General features: G+C 46.2%; 1 protein-coding gene across 1 annotated transcript in view; it reads right to left on the bottom strand.

Annotated features, from left to right (window-relative positions):
• Positions 1-4,567: 4,567 nt before the first annotated feature.
• TRIM71 (tripartite motif containing 71) overlaps positions 4,568-14,781 on the bottom strand; it is a 61,618-nt gene continuing 51,404 nt past the window's right edge. The window contains exons 3-4 of the mRNA XM_016140752.2: positions 10,052-10,186; positions 4,568-6,524 (exon numbers count right to left, since the gene is read on the bottom strand). Coding sequence (XP_015996238.1) covers positions 5,073-6,524; positions 10,052-10,186 — 1,587 coding nt within the window. The 3' untranslated portion in view covers positions 4,568-5,072. The remainder of the gene's footprint in view (positions 6,525-10,051; positions 10,187-14,781) is intronic.

Here is a 14,781-nt window from a genome sequence, read left to right as displayed (position 1 = left end):
AACATCCCACCAGGCTGGCTTGTTAACCCGTAAGATCAGTTTAAAAATAGACATCATTGAGGTATTTCTTCGCAATGACACTTTAAACCCAATTCACAATAATTACAGTGGTCTTAGGACCCTCTTCTCCAACCAAAACAAAAATTAACTAGGGGAAGAAGAGAGGTGGAGAGGCAATACAGTATATCATGGTAATGTGCTTCTCAACTTTTATCAAGTATTTAATAAACAAGCAGAGGAAAGAAGAACAACCCGTCAAACATGTTACCTTTGGTAGAAAAAAAAAAAATTAAACACAAAACAAAAGAGCAAAACACACTTTACCAGTCACTGCTCAGTGAGACATCCTGCTGGGTCCAGAAAGCTACAAATACAATCGTGGAGTCTAAAGATTCTCATTCCCTTCAAATATTTGACGTCTCCAGTCACTAGACCCTTAGAATTGCTCCTAAAAGGGTAGACCTGCAGACATTCGAAATCCAGATAAAAAGTTTTTTCCTCTTGAAGAGAGAAAAAGAGACCTAAAGGCCTTTATTTTGCAGTTAAGTCCTCCAATAGTCAGATGAACCAGTAGTTCAATACTGAATGACATGGTAACAGTGTGCATAATTCCTAGTGGGAGAGAAAGCCAGATCGGTAAGAAACACCTGGATTTCTGACTATGTTTGCCTGAGTACAGGAATATTTGGTTTCAAAGTTTCTTTTTCAAGGTCAATCAAACATTTCTCCTGGGAGAAATCAGTTCTGGATTTATGAAAACATTTTCTTCTAGAGGTAGTTTCCCACATGCCCACCCCACTCCCCACTGGATTAATACTATTTTTCTTTTTTTCAGAGATTCATCAGATGCTAACGCGAGGTAGATATCTTTTGCCAAAAGTGAGGTAGAAACTAAACAAAAACAAACGGTGTGAGGTGGGGTGGAGTGGTGTGTGTGTGTCCTGTGCCTCAGGCCTGCAGGAAGCCAGAGGAAGCTAAAGAGGCTTGGGAGGTCGTGGCTACATGATATCATCACACGCAAGTAGGAGACAGAGTTTGACTTTTATACAGCCCCAGACTGTTGGAGACACAAGCGTGATGTCGTCAATAAATACCCTAAATGCTTTTTGGCACCACTGGATTTTTTTTTTTTTTTTTTTTAACAGAAAAACAAGCCTTAGAACTTTGGCATTTCTTTCACTATTTACCAGAATACAGCAATCTTAGAATCTCCCACAGAGGAAGACAACACATATACAAACAGTATTCTGCTGCTTCAAGCCTAAAAAGACTTCCTTCAAATCATTAAGCTTTGGCTTAACTAGAATAAAACAGACTGAGCCAATCTCAAGCTATTCTCTTACAGCTCTATCGCAAAGTGCCTTAAATCTGGCAACTTTTTTGGCCCAACACATAATTCAGGTTCTGTTTACGGTACCCTTGTATTTCTTTCTCCAAGTAAGTCAGACTTAAAAAGGGCATCCATGAATTGAAGAGTCAGGGCACCTGGGGTACTGCCCGGGCCCCTGGGCTCCAGCCAACTCACGTGCCACCTGCCAGCCACAATACGGCACAGGTTTCTGGGAGAGCATTGCTTCTCGTGACCAAGTTTACAAAGGAATGACTTAAAAAAAAAAAAAAAAAAAAAAGATTAACACTTGAAATGTTAAGTGTCAATCAAAAGTGGTTTTTATCTGTGCTGTTATTTAGATCTCCTTTAGTCATATCAGTACCCAAACCTATATATTCAAATCCGGTTGGTAGCTCCCCATCCTGCCCTACCATGTCAGACGACATGGGGATTTATTGTCTAAATATCACATTCACTCAATAGAAATAGTTTATCCTCCTCCCTTCCAGCACCCAGGACCTGATCCTCTCACCATATTAAAGACTTTTTTCTCTTTGACCCAATTTCCTACCTGCCCTAGCATCACCTCGGAATGGGCAGGGCATGTGCATTTAAATACACCTATTTTCAACAGCCTCACTCACGCTAGGGAGTTCCAAATGTCGGCTTTTCTTATCTTTCTTTGATTTGGAGCATTCACATTGTACAATAAACACATTCCAAAGTGCTTTGCACCAATCCCTGTGGGTTAAGAGTTAATTGTGGGCAGCCAAAAATGGCCAATGTTTTAAAAACAAATCTTCCCAAGCATGACCATGTTTCACAAATGGCAGTGATGCACAATTTGGGGTGCAGAAAGGTAAGGAGATGTACCACCATCATGGGTAAAAGCGGGCGGCACCGCCCACCTGCACAAGCATTTCAGGAACGACAACTCCACTAGCTTTAAGCCTGCAAACTGGTCAGTCTATTAATTGTAAGACCCGGTCATTTCAGCCAGGCACGGAAACTCTGGCTTTACAACCAAAGCCACAGAACAATGTTAAATAAGCCATTTTAGTTACTGCTATTCGCCAAGAAAATTCCCCATTCAGGTCCCAAGATTCCTGTACACGTGGGGAAATGTGGAAGAAAAAGTGAGAGAGAATGAAGATGATGCTAAAAATGAAGATGGAATCTTCGAAGGTAGTAACTACCTGAAATAACTTACCCCCGCCATAATCATGACATGAGTTTCTGACAACATTTTAAAGAACTTTCAAGATCCATCTCCTTCATAAAAATATTTTTAAGCATTTAAAACCAGTTGTCTTTGGTGTTTAAAGGATGATTTGTTGGGTAGTTGGGGGCAGGTGTAAGGGAAGGATCAGCACCAAGTTAGTCCACAGTAAAAAACACGCCCCCCCCCCCCATAAAAATGTTCTATTACATGAGCTCTTCAAAAAACCTGGAACTCAGGAGCAAAATAAAAGACAAATGAATAGGAATTGGGGAAGGATTCACTATTAAGTTCTTCAATGAAAGAGAAGCCGCTTTTACAAAACGAGATTTCTTACTGTCTCCCTACCCTGTAACACAGCAGCTGGGAGACAGCAGGTTAAAGGTACTTTTTAATTTTGGGGTACTTTATTGCATGCAGTTCTTTAAGAATAATGAGTTTTTTCCCCATTTTGGTCATTCAGAAACCCTAGAACTAAAGCAATGGGAAGACACAGGGTACCCCGAAGGGGTAAATTAAATGTCCAAAACAGCTGGATAGAAAAAGCAATTTGATTGACTTGCTATACACCGTCCCTGTCATCTCCTTTTCTCTTGGGATAACAAAAACAAATTGCTTCATTTCTTTATTCTTTTCATTTAGAACTATATCCATATTGCAAAAGGAATTTCTCTTAATTACAGGAACAGAAAGTGATCTGTTGTCTTTCTGTTTAAGCAAGACCTCTCCCTGTAAACACTGCTATTTGAGAGCCCATTTTTCTTCTGGGGTGCGTAATTTTCTAATTTGGTCCTAAATTCAGTATTTGGGGAGAATGAAGGGGCCCATGAGTTCCGATGAACAGGTTATCTATCAGCTCTACCTTATTTCCACCTGAAAGACAGATAATGCCCAGAAGCATGAGGTTTTTGTCCCCAAGTCCAGCTTACTACAAAACCAACCCTGTAAAGTGACAGATGCCATCCCACAGTTTGCAGTGAGAGCCTGGCTTAAATTTTCATTCTTTGGTACCGAGATACAGGTTTAACAAAAGACATTATGTCCTACATTTCTGAGTTGGGGCAGTTTAAGTTTACAAAAATCCTTTACATTCAAAAGCCTCTGGGGAAGAAATTCACGTTCGCCATGAGGTCCTACATAAAGCTCGGCTCAGGAGCTGGACCAGTCTGTAAAAAGAGACCCGAGCAGAGGATGTGACAATGGGCTGTTCCTATTAATGTGACTTTTAAACATTCTATTTCCCTGAACTTCCAAAGCAGGAAAAAAATTGTGCTTTTAAAATAAAAGTTCATTCCTTTGCCTACTCTCCTTAGGAAAAGAAACGCCTAGCATTAACAGAACAACATTCAATATAGGGTCGGGGATCGACCCCCCCGGCCTCCTACAGAGTCTGGAAGAGTTTGGGGGTGACTTGCTTCTTTCTCACACTCTCTACCTCAGCACACGCATGTCCACCCACACGCATGTCCACATGCCAGGCCTCGTCCGACAACCCCTCTTTCTGAGAATGAGGTTCACTTTCTCCTTCCTTCCGTTTAACTCTTTATATCCAACGGCAAACTAAAAATACTTAACTTTTGAGAATACTTTTAAATCAAAAATCCCAAACTACATCTATTATTTTTAGAAACTAAAAGTATGAAAGGAAAATGTTCTTTGGGAGGTGGTATATCATTTTCTGCTTTACTAATTTGGTGTCAGATGGCTCCACGCACACACACACTCCTTGAAAGAAACAAAGATGACATACCTAAAAACATGAGGAAGTCTGCTTTTCTTGACTAGCAAAGTCACAGCCACATCTTCTAGGAATAAGAAAAAGATGCTGAACAGGAGGACAAGCGCACCGAGATACGAAAGGAGACAGGCAAGTTCTCCGTCGCAGCATTAAAAGCGAGAGATTTTTCCAAAAAGATCAAGATCAGACAACACAATCTAACCCCATAAACACAGTATTCTCAAGAACACAAATACTCTATAAGTAAGCATTTTAAATCCTATTTTTCCACATTTTATACTTTTTTTTTTTTTTTTACACTTAGTAGTTTTTCGTGTTTCCTTGGCTCAATCTACAGAATACAGCCCACCACACACATCCAGGGCCCTCCCAGCCGTAGAGAGGACAGGCTTGCGCCTGTCACGCCCCGCAGAGGGGAAGAGGGAACCGCGAACTCCACTGAGTGAGGGTGGGAGGTGTGCAGAGGGCCTGGCTGGAGAAGGAAATGTAAAGATTTATGAGGTAGATAGAAAATTATCACTTTACAGGCTCAATCCCTGCAGAAAAGATAAGTACATTCATCTGTAAAAAAATAAAGATGAGGTAGGACTTAAGCAATGTTGTACTTTTCTTGTTCTCTTTAAACAAAAGAAAAAGAAATTTCCCTGAGACCGTTTCTTCTTTGCAATTCAAAAGGGAGGGGAAAGGGGGGGGAGAGAGAGAGAGAAAGAAAGAGAGAAAAAGTGAGAGAGAGAGACACATATACACACGCACACCCCAAACACAGAGAAGCCTCGAAAATGTGATTAGAAGATGAGGATTCGATTGTTGCCAAAGTCCACCACGACGATCATCCCGTCAGGGGTGACAGCGATGCCGGATGGGCGGTCCATCTGCCCGAAGCCACTGCCCTGGGCGCCAAACTTGCACAGGAAGCTGCCGTTGGACTCAAACATCTGCACCCGGTGGTTCCTGGAATCAGCCACGATGATGCGCCCCTCCTGGTCCACGGCCACGCCCTGCGGACGCAGAAACTGCCCGTTGCCGGTGCCCTCGGAGCCCAGGAAGCGAGCCGACTGGCAGTCGGGGTGGATGACCAGGAGCCGGTGGTTGTTGAAGTCGGTGACCACCAAGTGGCCCTCATGGTTGAAGGCCACACCCCGAGGGGAGTCAAAGTGCTTCCAGAGAGCCCCCTCGAAGCCGTACTTATTCAGGAAGACTCCATCGGGCCCGAACAGCTGGATCCGGTGGTTCCGAGTGTCAGAGACCAGGATCTTGCCCTCAGAATTCACCGCCACATCCCAAGGGTAGTTGAACTGCCCGTTCTTGGTTCCTTTCTCGCCAAACTTGAGGAGGAACTGGCCCTCAAAGGTGAAGATCTGGATGCGATGATTGTCCTTGTCAGCCACCACGATCCTTCGGGAGGCGTCGCAGGCCACCCCGGCTGGTCGGTCAAACTGCCCAGGCCGGGAGCCCAGGGTGCCGAATTTGTGGTGGAAGGTGCCACAGGGCTTGAACACCTGGATGCGGTTGTTGCTGCGGTCGGCGACCACAATGTAGCCCTCCTTGTCCACACTCACGCCCCAGGGACGGCAGAGCTTGCCATCGCTGTCACCCTCGCTGCCGAAGCTCAGGCCCGGGAGCCCGATGCCCACGTAGCTGCGGCCCGACTTGACCACCACCTTGAAGGGGCTGTTCTCGATGTGCTGGTTGCACATGGTGACCGACACCAGGTGCTCGCCCTCCAGCTGGGGCCGGTAGCTCACCACGTAAGTCCCATTCTGCTGATCGGTCACCTCGGCCCCAAACAGGTTGCCATCGGGGCCCAGGACCACAGCCGACATTAAGTCGCCTCCCGAGAGGCGAGGCTCCCCATCGTGGTCGTAGCCGATGACGGTGAAGGAGGCCACTTTACCCTGGAGGGCCCGCTTGAGGCCGTCACCCGTGGCCTTTGTGAGGGGCGCAAAGGCCCCGCTGCTGACGAAGCCAAAGGACTTGATGGCGAGGTACAGCGCCTGGTCGGGGGGTGTGAACATGACCCGGTCGTCTTCTTGAGGCTGCAGGAAGCTGCGCACAGTCTTCAGCTCCTGCACCTGGGCCAGCATGCGGTCTCGGGCCAGCAGGATGTCCAGCGCCCTCCCCTCCTCCAGGACCTGCTGGACGGCACTGATGGTACTCTCGAGCTTGTTGAGGTTCTGCCGCAGCTTCTCCACCTGCAGGTACAGAGACTTGGCTTTGACCTGGCGGATCTTCTCTACCTGGAGGGAAAGATGAGAACAGGGAGAGAACACCGCAGAGGCTTAGATCCAAGCACAGAACACAACATGACCTGACATTCGTCCCGAGGAAGCCTCAGACAAACCCATCCTGAGGGATAATGTACAAAAACGACTGATCCGCATTCTTAAAACATGGCAAAATCCAAAGACAAAGTCTGAAGAACTGTTCCAGGTAACTGCAGATGACTAAAGAGACAGGACAACCAAATGCAATGAGTGACCTTGGATGGGGTGGAGGGGGGGGGGCTACCACCTGAGGATTAGATTAGCTACTAGTATAATAGTGCTGGGATTAAACTTCCTGATCTTGATGAACCGTGATTCTCTAAGAGAATGGCCTTGCTCAGAGGAAATAAATACTGAAGTATTTGGGGCATCGTGTCTCCAACACGCCATCTTACTCTCAAATTGCATACATACAATACACATAAGAGAGAATGATGAAAATGAAGCCAAATGCAAACCGTGGGTGGGATCCAGGGAAAGGATGTATGGAGTTCTTTTATTATTGGTACCCGCAACTTTTCTCTAACTTAGAAATTAAATAAAAAGTTTTTAAGAAGCCATCTAACAAGTGTGTATTGAGCCCTGTGTGCCAGGCACTGCAAGTACACTGTGACCAATAGAAAATATAGCCCCTGCCCTCGCAGAGCTTATCGTTTTAAAATGACAGATATTAAACAAGCAAACAAAGAAACAACGTGAGGTAACCAGATGGTGCTGGATGTCGGAGTATAAACAGGGTACGAAGGACAGTGACTAGGGAGGCCCTCGTTATAGGATTGTCAGAGACAGTCTCTTTCATGAGTTGATAACTTGCAAGTCAAGACAAGCTAAGGGCTAAGTTTAGGTGAGTGATCCAAGCAGAGGATGAAATAGCTAGCAAGCACAAAGACCTCGAGGTGGGCACGTGCCAACGATCACTCAGGTTAGGGATGATGCCAGCACAGGCAACAGCGGTGGCCGTGAAGGTGGGGAGAAAACTGGCAGAAAGGGGTAGAAGCAGCGAGACTTCCTGATGCGCTACAGCACAAGGCCAGCCCCGTACCCCCAAAAGACTGAGCCGTCAACGCAGCTACAGAGAGAGCCTGAAACCTCTCAAAAGATATCCTCCTCCCCCGCCAACGTGTAGGAAGAGTGTAGAGAGTAAAAGGATTTTGTGAGGACCTACTAATTCAAGATTACCCCTGCGGCCACCGCCATCACCCCCTCACCCCCCACCCCCCCACCTGCTTGCCTCACTCACCTCATGTATCTAAGAATAGGCTTTAAAAACCTTCAACTGGGAGCCTAAAAAAACCCAGACCCCAAATGTGGAGACACCAAGGTTTTGGCGACCACTGGCCTTACATCGTTTCCAAAGGAGCCTTCTAAATCTAAAATGCTATAACACACACACATGTGAATTCTGACCTGCCAAAGTAACTTCTGCGTCTGAGTTTCTCAAACCATGCTATTTGGGAATAAGAGATTTTGGATGACCAGTGAAAAGAGAGTCACTTCTCCAATTCTTTTCCATTAAATACCTAGAAGTCCTCTGATTTTAAGCGATTTCCCCTCATGAATGGAATAATACACGGGTCCCCAAACTAGTTCACGCTGTTCCGCAGAGAGGACTCTAAGTTCTGAGTGCTCCGAAGCCTATTTTGGAATAAGGGTCCACTGCTGGGAGGCCGGGACTTGAACCAGATTTTCCCATAGGGAGTGATGATGTGCTTCCTGATCCACTCATGCTTTTTTGCCTGCCTACTCTGGAAGCAGGACATGCGTGTACAGAGAGGCCTGTGTGGGGACAGACCAAAGAGAGGCTTTGTCCTTTGGTCTTGCATTGGACCAAACCCCCCCCCCGAGGCTTTGGTTCTGATCCCTCAGCTAGCTGGCTGCAGCTAACCCCACGAGGAAGCTAAGCCCTCTGGAAATTTATAAGCCACAACGAAGAAAGGTACATCCAGATACATGAAGCTGGGTCACTGGGCACTCAAGTGTCTCAATGTTTAATAACCAGAAGGGCGAAAAGAAACCCCCCAACATCATCTAACAAAAAGATTCCCAGGCAAGGATAGGCAAGGAAGGCGTTGCTGGGCAGGAGCAGAAAAATCAGTAATTAGTAAAAGAGAGGGGGATTCTCACAGGATTCGGGGTGAGGTAAAGATAAATGGGACTGAGTTGTGTCCAGAAAGAGCAAGTTCATTTTGGAGGAATGTGAGAAAGAGTTTTCAGGCAAATAGAAATGAAGTTTATTGCATGAAGAAGAAATTGATTCTTCTTCCAAATGTGCTTCTCCTCAACACTTGCTTTCCAGTCCTCCTAAAAGAGAACTGCCTTTGAGTCAGCCTCACAGAAGTGAGGATAACCGAGGTGAGATCTGCAGAGATGCACAAAGGCCTTTTCATCAGCAAATCCAGAAGAGCAAGTTTGTGGCAGAGTTCACCACAGAGCTCTCGGGTTGCAAGAGGTGGGCCCCTTTCAGTTATAATTAACATTCGTGGGTGGCATGAGAATGACAGACCATGGGGACAGCTGACTGTCTGAAAACCATGGCAGACCCACACAGGTGTCTAAAAAAATATGTGCTGAATTAAATCTTGGACTTCTTCCACTCAAGGACTCTTTTCTCTTGTCAAAGAGCACCTGAATCATATTCCTTGAGAGATCAGAAGAAAGAGAAAACAGCTAGCTAGGAGCTAACTAAATGGGAAGTGCAATGCGAAATCCAACCTGGCCTTCCAGAACATTCTAGGGCATAGTGACTGGCAAAGGTCACTTCAGAAACTGAGACGACACTTATATGATGGTAGAAGTTTGGATGATCGAAACAGGCACACAGACACACACACACGCACACCCCCTTTTTAGTCAGCTTTGTAGATGGCCTTACTCGTGTGTTAAAAAATGTCATTTTACAATGGGACTGGCGTGGGTGGGGCACAGGGCCCTTCACAGACACGTTCCCCCTCTTCCCTCTGAGGCAGGGCAGAAAATCAGAGAAGAAACTGCCGGGATGGTGACGGGTGGGGAGAGTCATCTTTCCAGCTGATTTTTATCTAAACAGCACACCAGTGTGGCTCAGCACTCTTTCCTGCTCCAACAGGAAGAAAGGGCACACGCGCGCTGCCCTCGCCAAGTGGAAAACCGGCGTTCCACAAGGGGTCAGGAAGCACGACCAGCCAGGACACCAAAAATAAGGATGTTTCCCACCGGTCTGCTTTCATAACAACGGCTTCGATTGTGCTCCCTTCTTTCTGCCTCCTCCTGAGCGCGTGTGAGCAACATAAAACGTGGGACTCCGTCCGGTCTTGGGGCCCCGACTGCTTCTGAAAAGGCTTCTGGGTGTTTTACTGCCCGGAGAGCACCCACAAGGTTCCAGGGACCCCTGAATTCTTCTGCCAACAAACTCTGGAAAACTACCAAGTACTCTCTACATTTAGAGCTGGGGTCCAGGCTCTCACGTGTGGTTCGTGGAGAAACGCGGGCCGCATGGAGGCCCGGGGGGGGGGGCCCATTACCTTCCACAGCAGCTCACACTCCCGCTCCTCCAGGGCCTTCTTATGCCTTGCAGTCACGGCTTTGACCTCCGACTGCACCACCTTCGCCTTCATCTCCACCTGCTCTGCCACCGTCTGGGCCTGCTCGATGCTCAGCTGGAAAACCAAAAGAAAAAAACTCAGGGCGTTAGTTAGAAGGGCCTTCACTACTCAAGACAAAACATTATTAAAGCCTGCTTTTTTTCTAGACCTGAAAAAGCGAGCAAAACACTCTGGTGGCCCCCCTCCCACCCCCCAGGCTGCTTGATTCACTTCCTTGGGAAGAAAACAGACACTTAGGGAGAGAGAACGGCATCTGTCCGACATGTAACTGAAGGAGGTGCTGGCAAGCGCTGGATTTCCTCGTACGAGAAATGGCACCTACACGGTGAATGTCAGCACTATTAAGAGATCCTCTGACACAGTGAAATCGGTGGAGCTGGGTCACAGCCGAAAGCTGGGAACGAGGATCAGATGTGAACTGTACTAGCCGGGGAACAGGAGCAGCTTCCCAAGGACTTTCTGGCCCCACCCCCACCCCACCCCACCCCCGCCTGGGGGAAACCCTGCAGGCCAGGCACACCCCTCCTGTGAGAGTGTACAATGGCTGTGGGCCCGTGGTGATCCATCACGTTCTTGTCAAGTCATTCCCAGCCAGAACCGACACCAAGCGCACACTGGGAATACGGTCTGATCCACCTAGGAAACCCTGCCCTGTGGCCAGAGACCATATACGCAGCACCGCACCCCCCACTCTACGGTACCACCGGCCCCAGGAAATCGGCCAGTTTAATCAGACGTATTATTGTTCATAAAAAATTAATCCAGACAGAAGGCCTGGTGTTTTCATTAATATTACATGACATGTCTTGAAAAGCCACAAGGATTTCTGTGAGATCCTGAGGCATTAAATCAGGGATTCCAAGCTGACTGCTGATGGTGCAGCAGTGTCAGGGCAGGAGTCCCAAATCAGGAGGGGCCCAGGGAGGCAGGAAGCGTTCGGGGCCCGCACCAGGCTCAGGGATTGGTTACAGGTGACCAATCATCTGTGTGCCCTGGACCCAGGGGTTTCCGGAAGATGGAACACATCTAAAACAGGGACAGTCCCGGGCAAAACCCAGGCTGGATGGTCACCCCTAGGAGTCGGGTAACCTGGTTCAAATCCTGGCTCCAGCTCCCACTAGTTGAAAGGACAAGTTCCTGGTCTCCAGCCTCGGGAAAGGGTGAATGCGAGAAAAACGCAGCAGAGCACATGGAAGGGCTAACAGCGGCCCTGGCACAGGTCAGTAACATACCAGTGCTCAGAGAAACACCTGCAACACGAGCTCAACCATCCTTTCCCCTCATGCCACTCGGCGCTTGTCAGAGAAACGGGAGGGTACACCCAGGTCTAGTCATACTTCCTGAATTATTTTGTTTTTAAATTGCAGTAAAACACACACACCTCCTACCTTATTTTAATTGTGGTAAAATACATAAAATTTACCATTCATGACATTTAGCACACATTAATATTGTACGAACATCACCACTAGGTCCGGAACACTTTCACCATCCCACAGAAACTTCTATGCCCATTAAGCAGTCAATCTCCGCCTTATCTCCCTCGCCCCCATGGCAACCATAATCTACCTATTCTGTCTCTAGTCTGGATATCTCATATAACTAGAAGCAATAAATGACCTGCCTTTATTTTTATAAATACAATTCTAAGCTAAATAGTTGGGACTCTTGGTCGCTTAAAATTGGAGCCCCTATTTTATCGACTTTAATCCTCTCAGCCTGGAGGACACATTAACGGCATGGGAGCCACACCCACACTGCAGCTCCTCCCCCCTCCCCCAACACAGCTGTGGTCAACTGCTCACTGTCCCAATCCTTGTGATGTCTATGGATCCAGAGGGCTGATCGGCGAGCTGATCAGAGCTGGCACTTAGGTTGATGTGGATGGTTCACAGATCAACCCCACTGCCTGGATGCCTTCTCTTCCAAATCCACCCTAAAGTTCAAAACCCAGCTCAGACGCCACTTTCTTTTTTCAGCTGGAAGTGAAGGGCACCGTGACACAATTTTTCTGCCCCATCTTCACGATCCTGTCCCCAGTGTCTATACACATCAAACTAAGTGGAGGCTAAGTACACAGCCCATGGTACTGAGCCGCTGGGTTGTAACAGGAACAATACATACATTTCAAGTTTGCTCACGTCTATGGCCATAACCATGCTTATCAAAGCACTAGGTAACTATACTGGATTAAATATTATTGTCTGCCCCACATCCCCAATTCAGGAGCACCTAAAACTTCCTCAATGGTAAACAGAGGTAGCAAACTGTTTTTAATTTATACCAATGTTGTATTATTTACCCAATTGATTACCAAATTGATTTTCCATTAAAAACCATAAGACATGGAAACAAACAGGCCGACATTCCTACAGAGCAAGAGATGGCTGGAGAGAGCAATGCCCACCCCGTTTACGTGCGGGATTAGGGGGGTGTTAACATGTGAGGTCTCCTCACCTCTGCCCCTACTGTCTCCTAGCCAGGCTTGCTCTCTCCTGTTCTGTCCTGTTTAGGCCCCTGGCAAGTCCTTGGGTTTGGAACTCCCATCCTATAAGAATTACTTCTTTCATTTTTCAAGCGGGCAAAAGGGGTGGCAAAGCTCCTACTGTAATCTCAGTCATCCCCAAGCAAGGAAAATATCATTCCTAAACCGAGAGTTGTGAAAGCCCTATGTCAAGAGACAAAATAAATCTTCCCTCTCCAAATCGTACACAATCCAGTCAAGCACCGCATTCCATGATGTGCAGACCAGGACCTGCTGAACTAGCTCCCATGATCTAAGGCAGGGCCTCTGAGGGGGACCAGAGGCAGGTGGGCTGGGGGGAATGACAGTGGGGCAAAGGGCTGGGTAAACCTCAAACACAGTTTGCGGTAAGGGTGGAGGGGAGGGGGGAATACAACACTCAATAAGCATAAGCACGGGGCTTGAGGAAAACTGTTATCATCTGCTAGATGTTAACAGATCCAATCAAACATTTGAGATTTTAAAGTCTCAGCCTGGGCAGGCGATGCCAGTCAGAGCACGCAAGCTGACTCTTGAGTGACAGCCACTTAGTACTGAGGAGTCTGAGGCCAAATCTGGGTTTCCTAGGGAAGAGTGCAGAAAGCGATTGATTAGTGATGTCTGCTTTGGAGAAAAGCGGTGACCTGATGACTGGTGTTTAAAGTGCCCTGATAGTCTATGGCCATGCCACCCTGAACATGCCCGATCTTGTCTGATTTCAGAAGCTAAGTAGAGTCAGGCCTGGTGAGTACTTGGATGGGAGGAGACCACCTAGTTAGACCAGGCGCTGCAGGCGTTAAAAAAAAAAAAGTGCCCTAATGTCAAATAGAGAATGCGAATATCACCCATCAACTCATAGACCACCATACCAGACATGGGAAGTACTGCAGAGTTCACTCTCAATGTAATTTATTACTACATTTAATATCTTTGAAACTATGACTTGGCTTAAAATTGTCAGTGGATTTTTTCCTTTATTGGTTGTATAGATAATAAATGTGTCACTTACTTGCATTCAATGACATCGAAAAAGTGACAGAAATGCAATAATTAAAGAGCCAAGTCTTTCCTATGTGTGCAGCCACTACACTCCTGATCCTGGTTATGGAAACCTCTCGGGGAATCAGTGCATCTTATAAGATCTTCTAATTACATAAGCGACTAGGAAGTTGTATTTTCAGGAACAAAGTTAAAGTAATAAAATGTTCTAAAAAAGCAATAAAAATGAGTGGTCACCTTTACAACACTGATGAGGCACACTACAAATATCTTTCATGGTTTCTTCGTTGTGGGTAGCATGACAAATTTACCTCGTCAGGGTAAATTCTCTTTACAGGACTATTTAAAATTAATTCAAGGATTTACTTCTGGTGTTTTCTCTAGAACTAAGGCTCTAAAGTTAAATATAGATAAAGCTGTAAGTTTCTCAGAGTCATAACTTAGGAACTGTGGTTCAGAGTCAACTGTATATCAGATACTTGCAATTTAATAACTATTTTTTTTTTTTGTACATCAGATACTTGCAATTTAATACTGTATTTTTTTTTAAGTCAATGGGGAAAATATGCCTTTTACAACATGTATACTCTTCCCATCCAGAAATGATTTATTGGACACTTACACAAAAAGAAATTATTGAAAATAAGTTGATGAGGACCTCAGTCCTGGAGGAGAATGAGGTGTCTAAGACAAGATGACCTCACTAGGGAGGTTAATACACAAACGGCACGGAGTACTGGGCTGCTTATTTATTATAAGGAGTGGCGCCAACATAAATCTCAAGCCTTTTGGCACCAACACGAACACAGATCACAATGATGTGATCTGGGGTCCAGAAATGACTGGAGAAAGGCAAAAACACCTCTGCTGAGCCTCTAGTCATCTTCGACTATGGCGTGGAAACTAATAAGACATATGTCCTTGGTTGAAGAAAGGAAATGAAGTTCCTAAAGAACTTTTTTTCTAAACAAAAGCTGGTAAGTGGAAATTAAAATACCCATTCTCCAAGTTGTACTAAGTCCAGATATATTATAAAAACGACACTGGTACTTTTAAAGTACCTGATTTGGGGGCCTAGTATCCTTTATTTTTAGGGTGTTTTCAATACTCATTCATTTGGTCCAAAGGGAGCTCTCAATCACAGTGC

The sequence above is a fragment of the Rousettus aegyptiacus genome, unplaced genomic scaffold, assembly GCF_014176215.1.
Source record: "Rousettus aegyptiacus isolate mRouAeg1 unplaced genomic scaffold, mRouAeg1.p scaffold_m13_p_4, whole genome shotgun sequence".
Lineage (NCBI taxonomy): Eukaryota > Metazoa > Chordata > Mammalia > Chiroptera > Pteropodidae > Rousettus > Rousettus aegyptiacus.
Note: the sequence above shows the minus strand (reverse complement) of the source record. Positions and strands in the feature narration are given on the sequence as shown.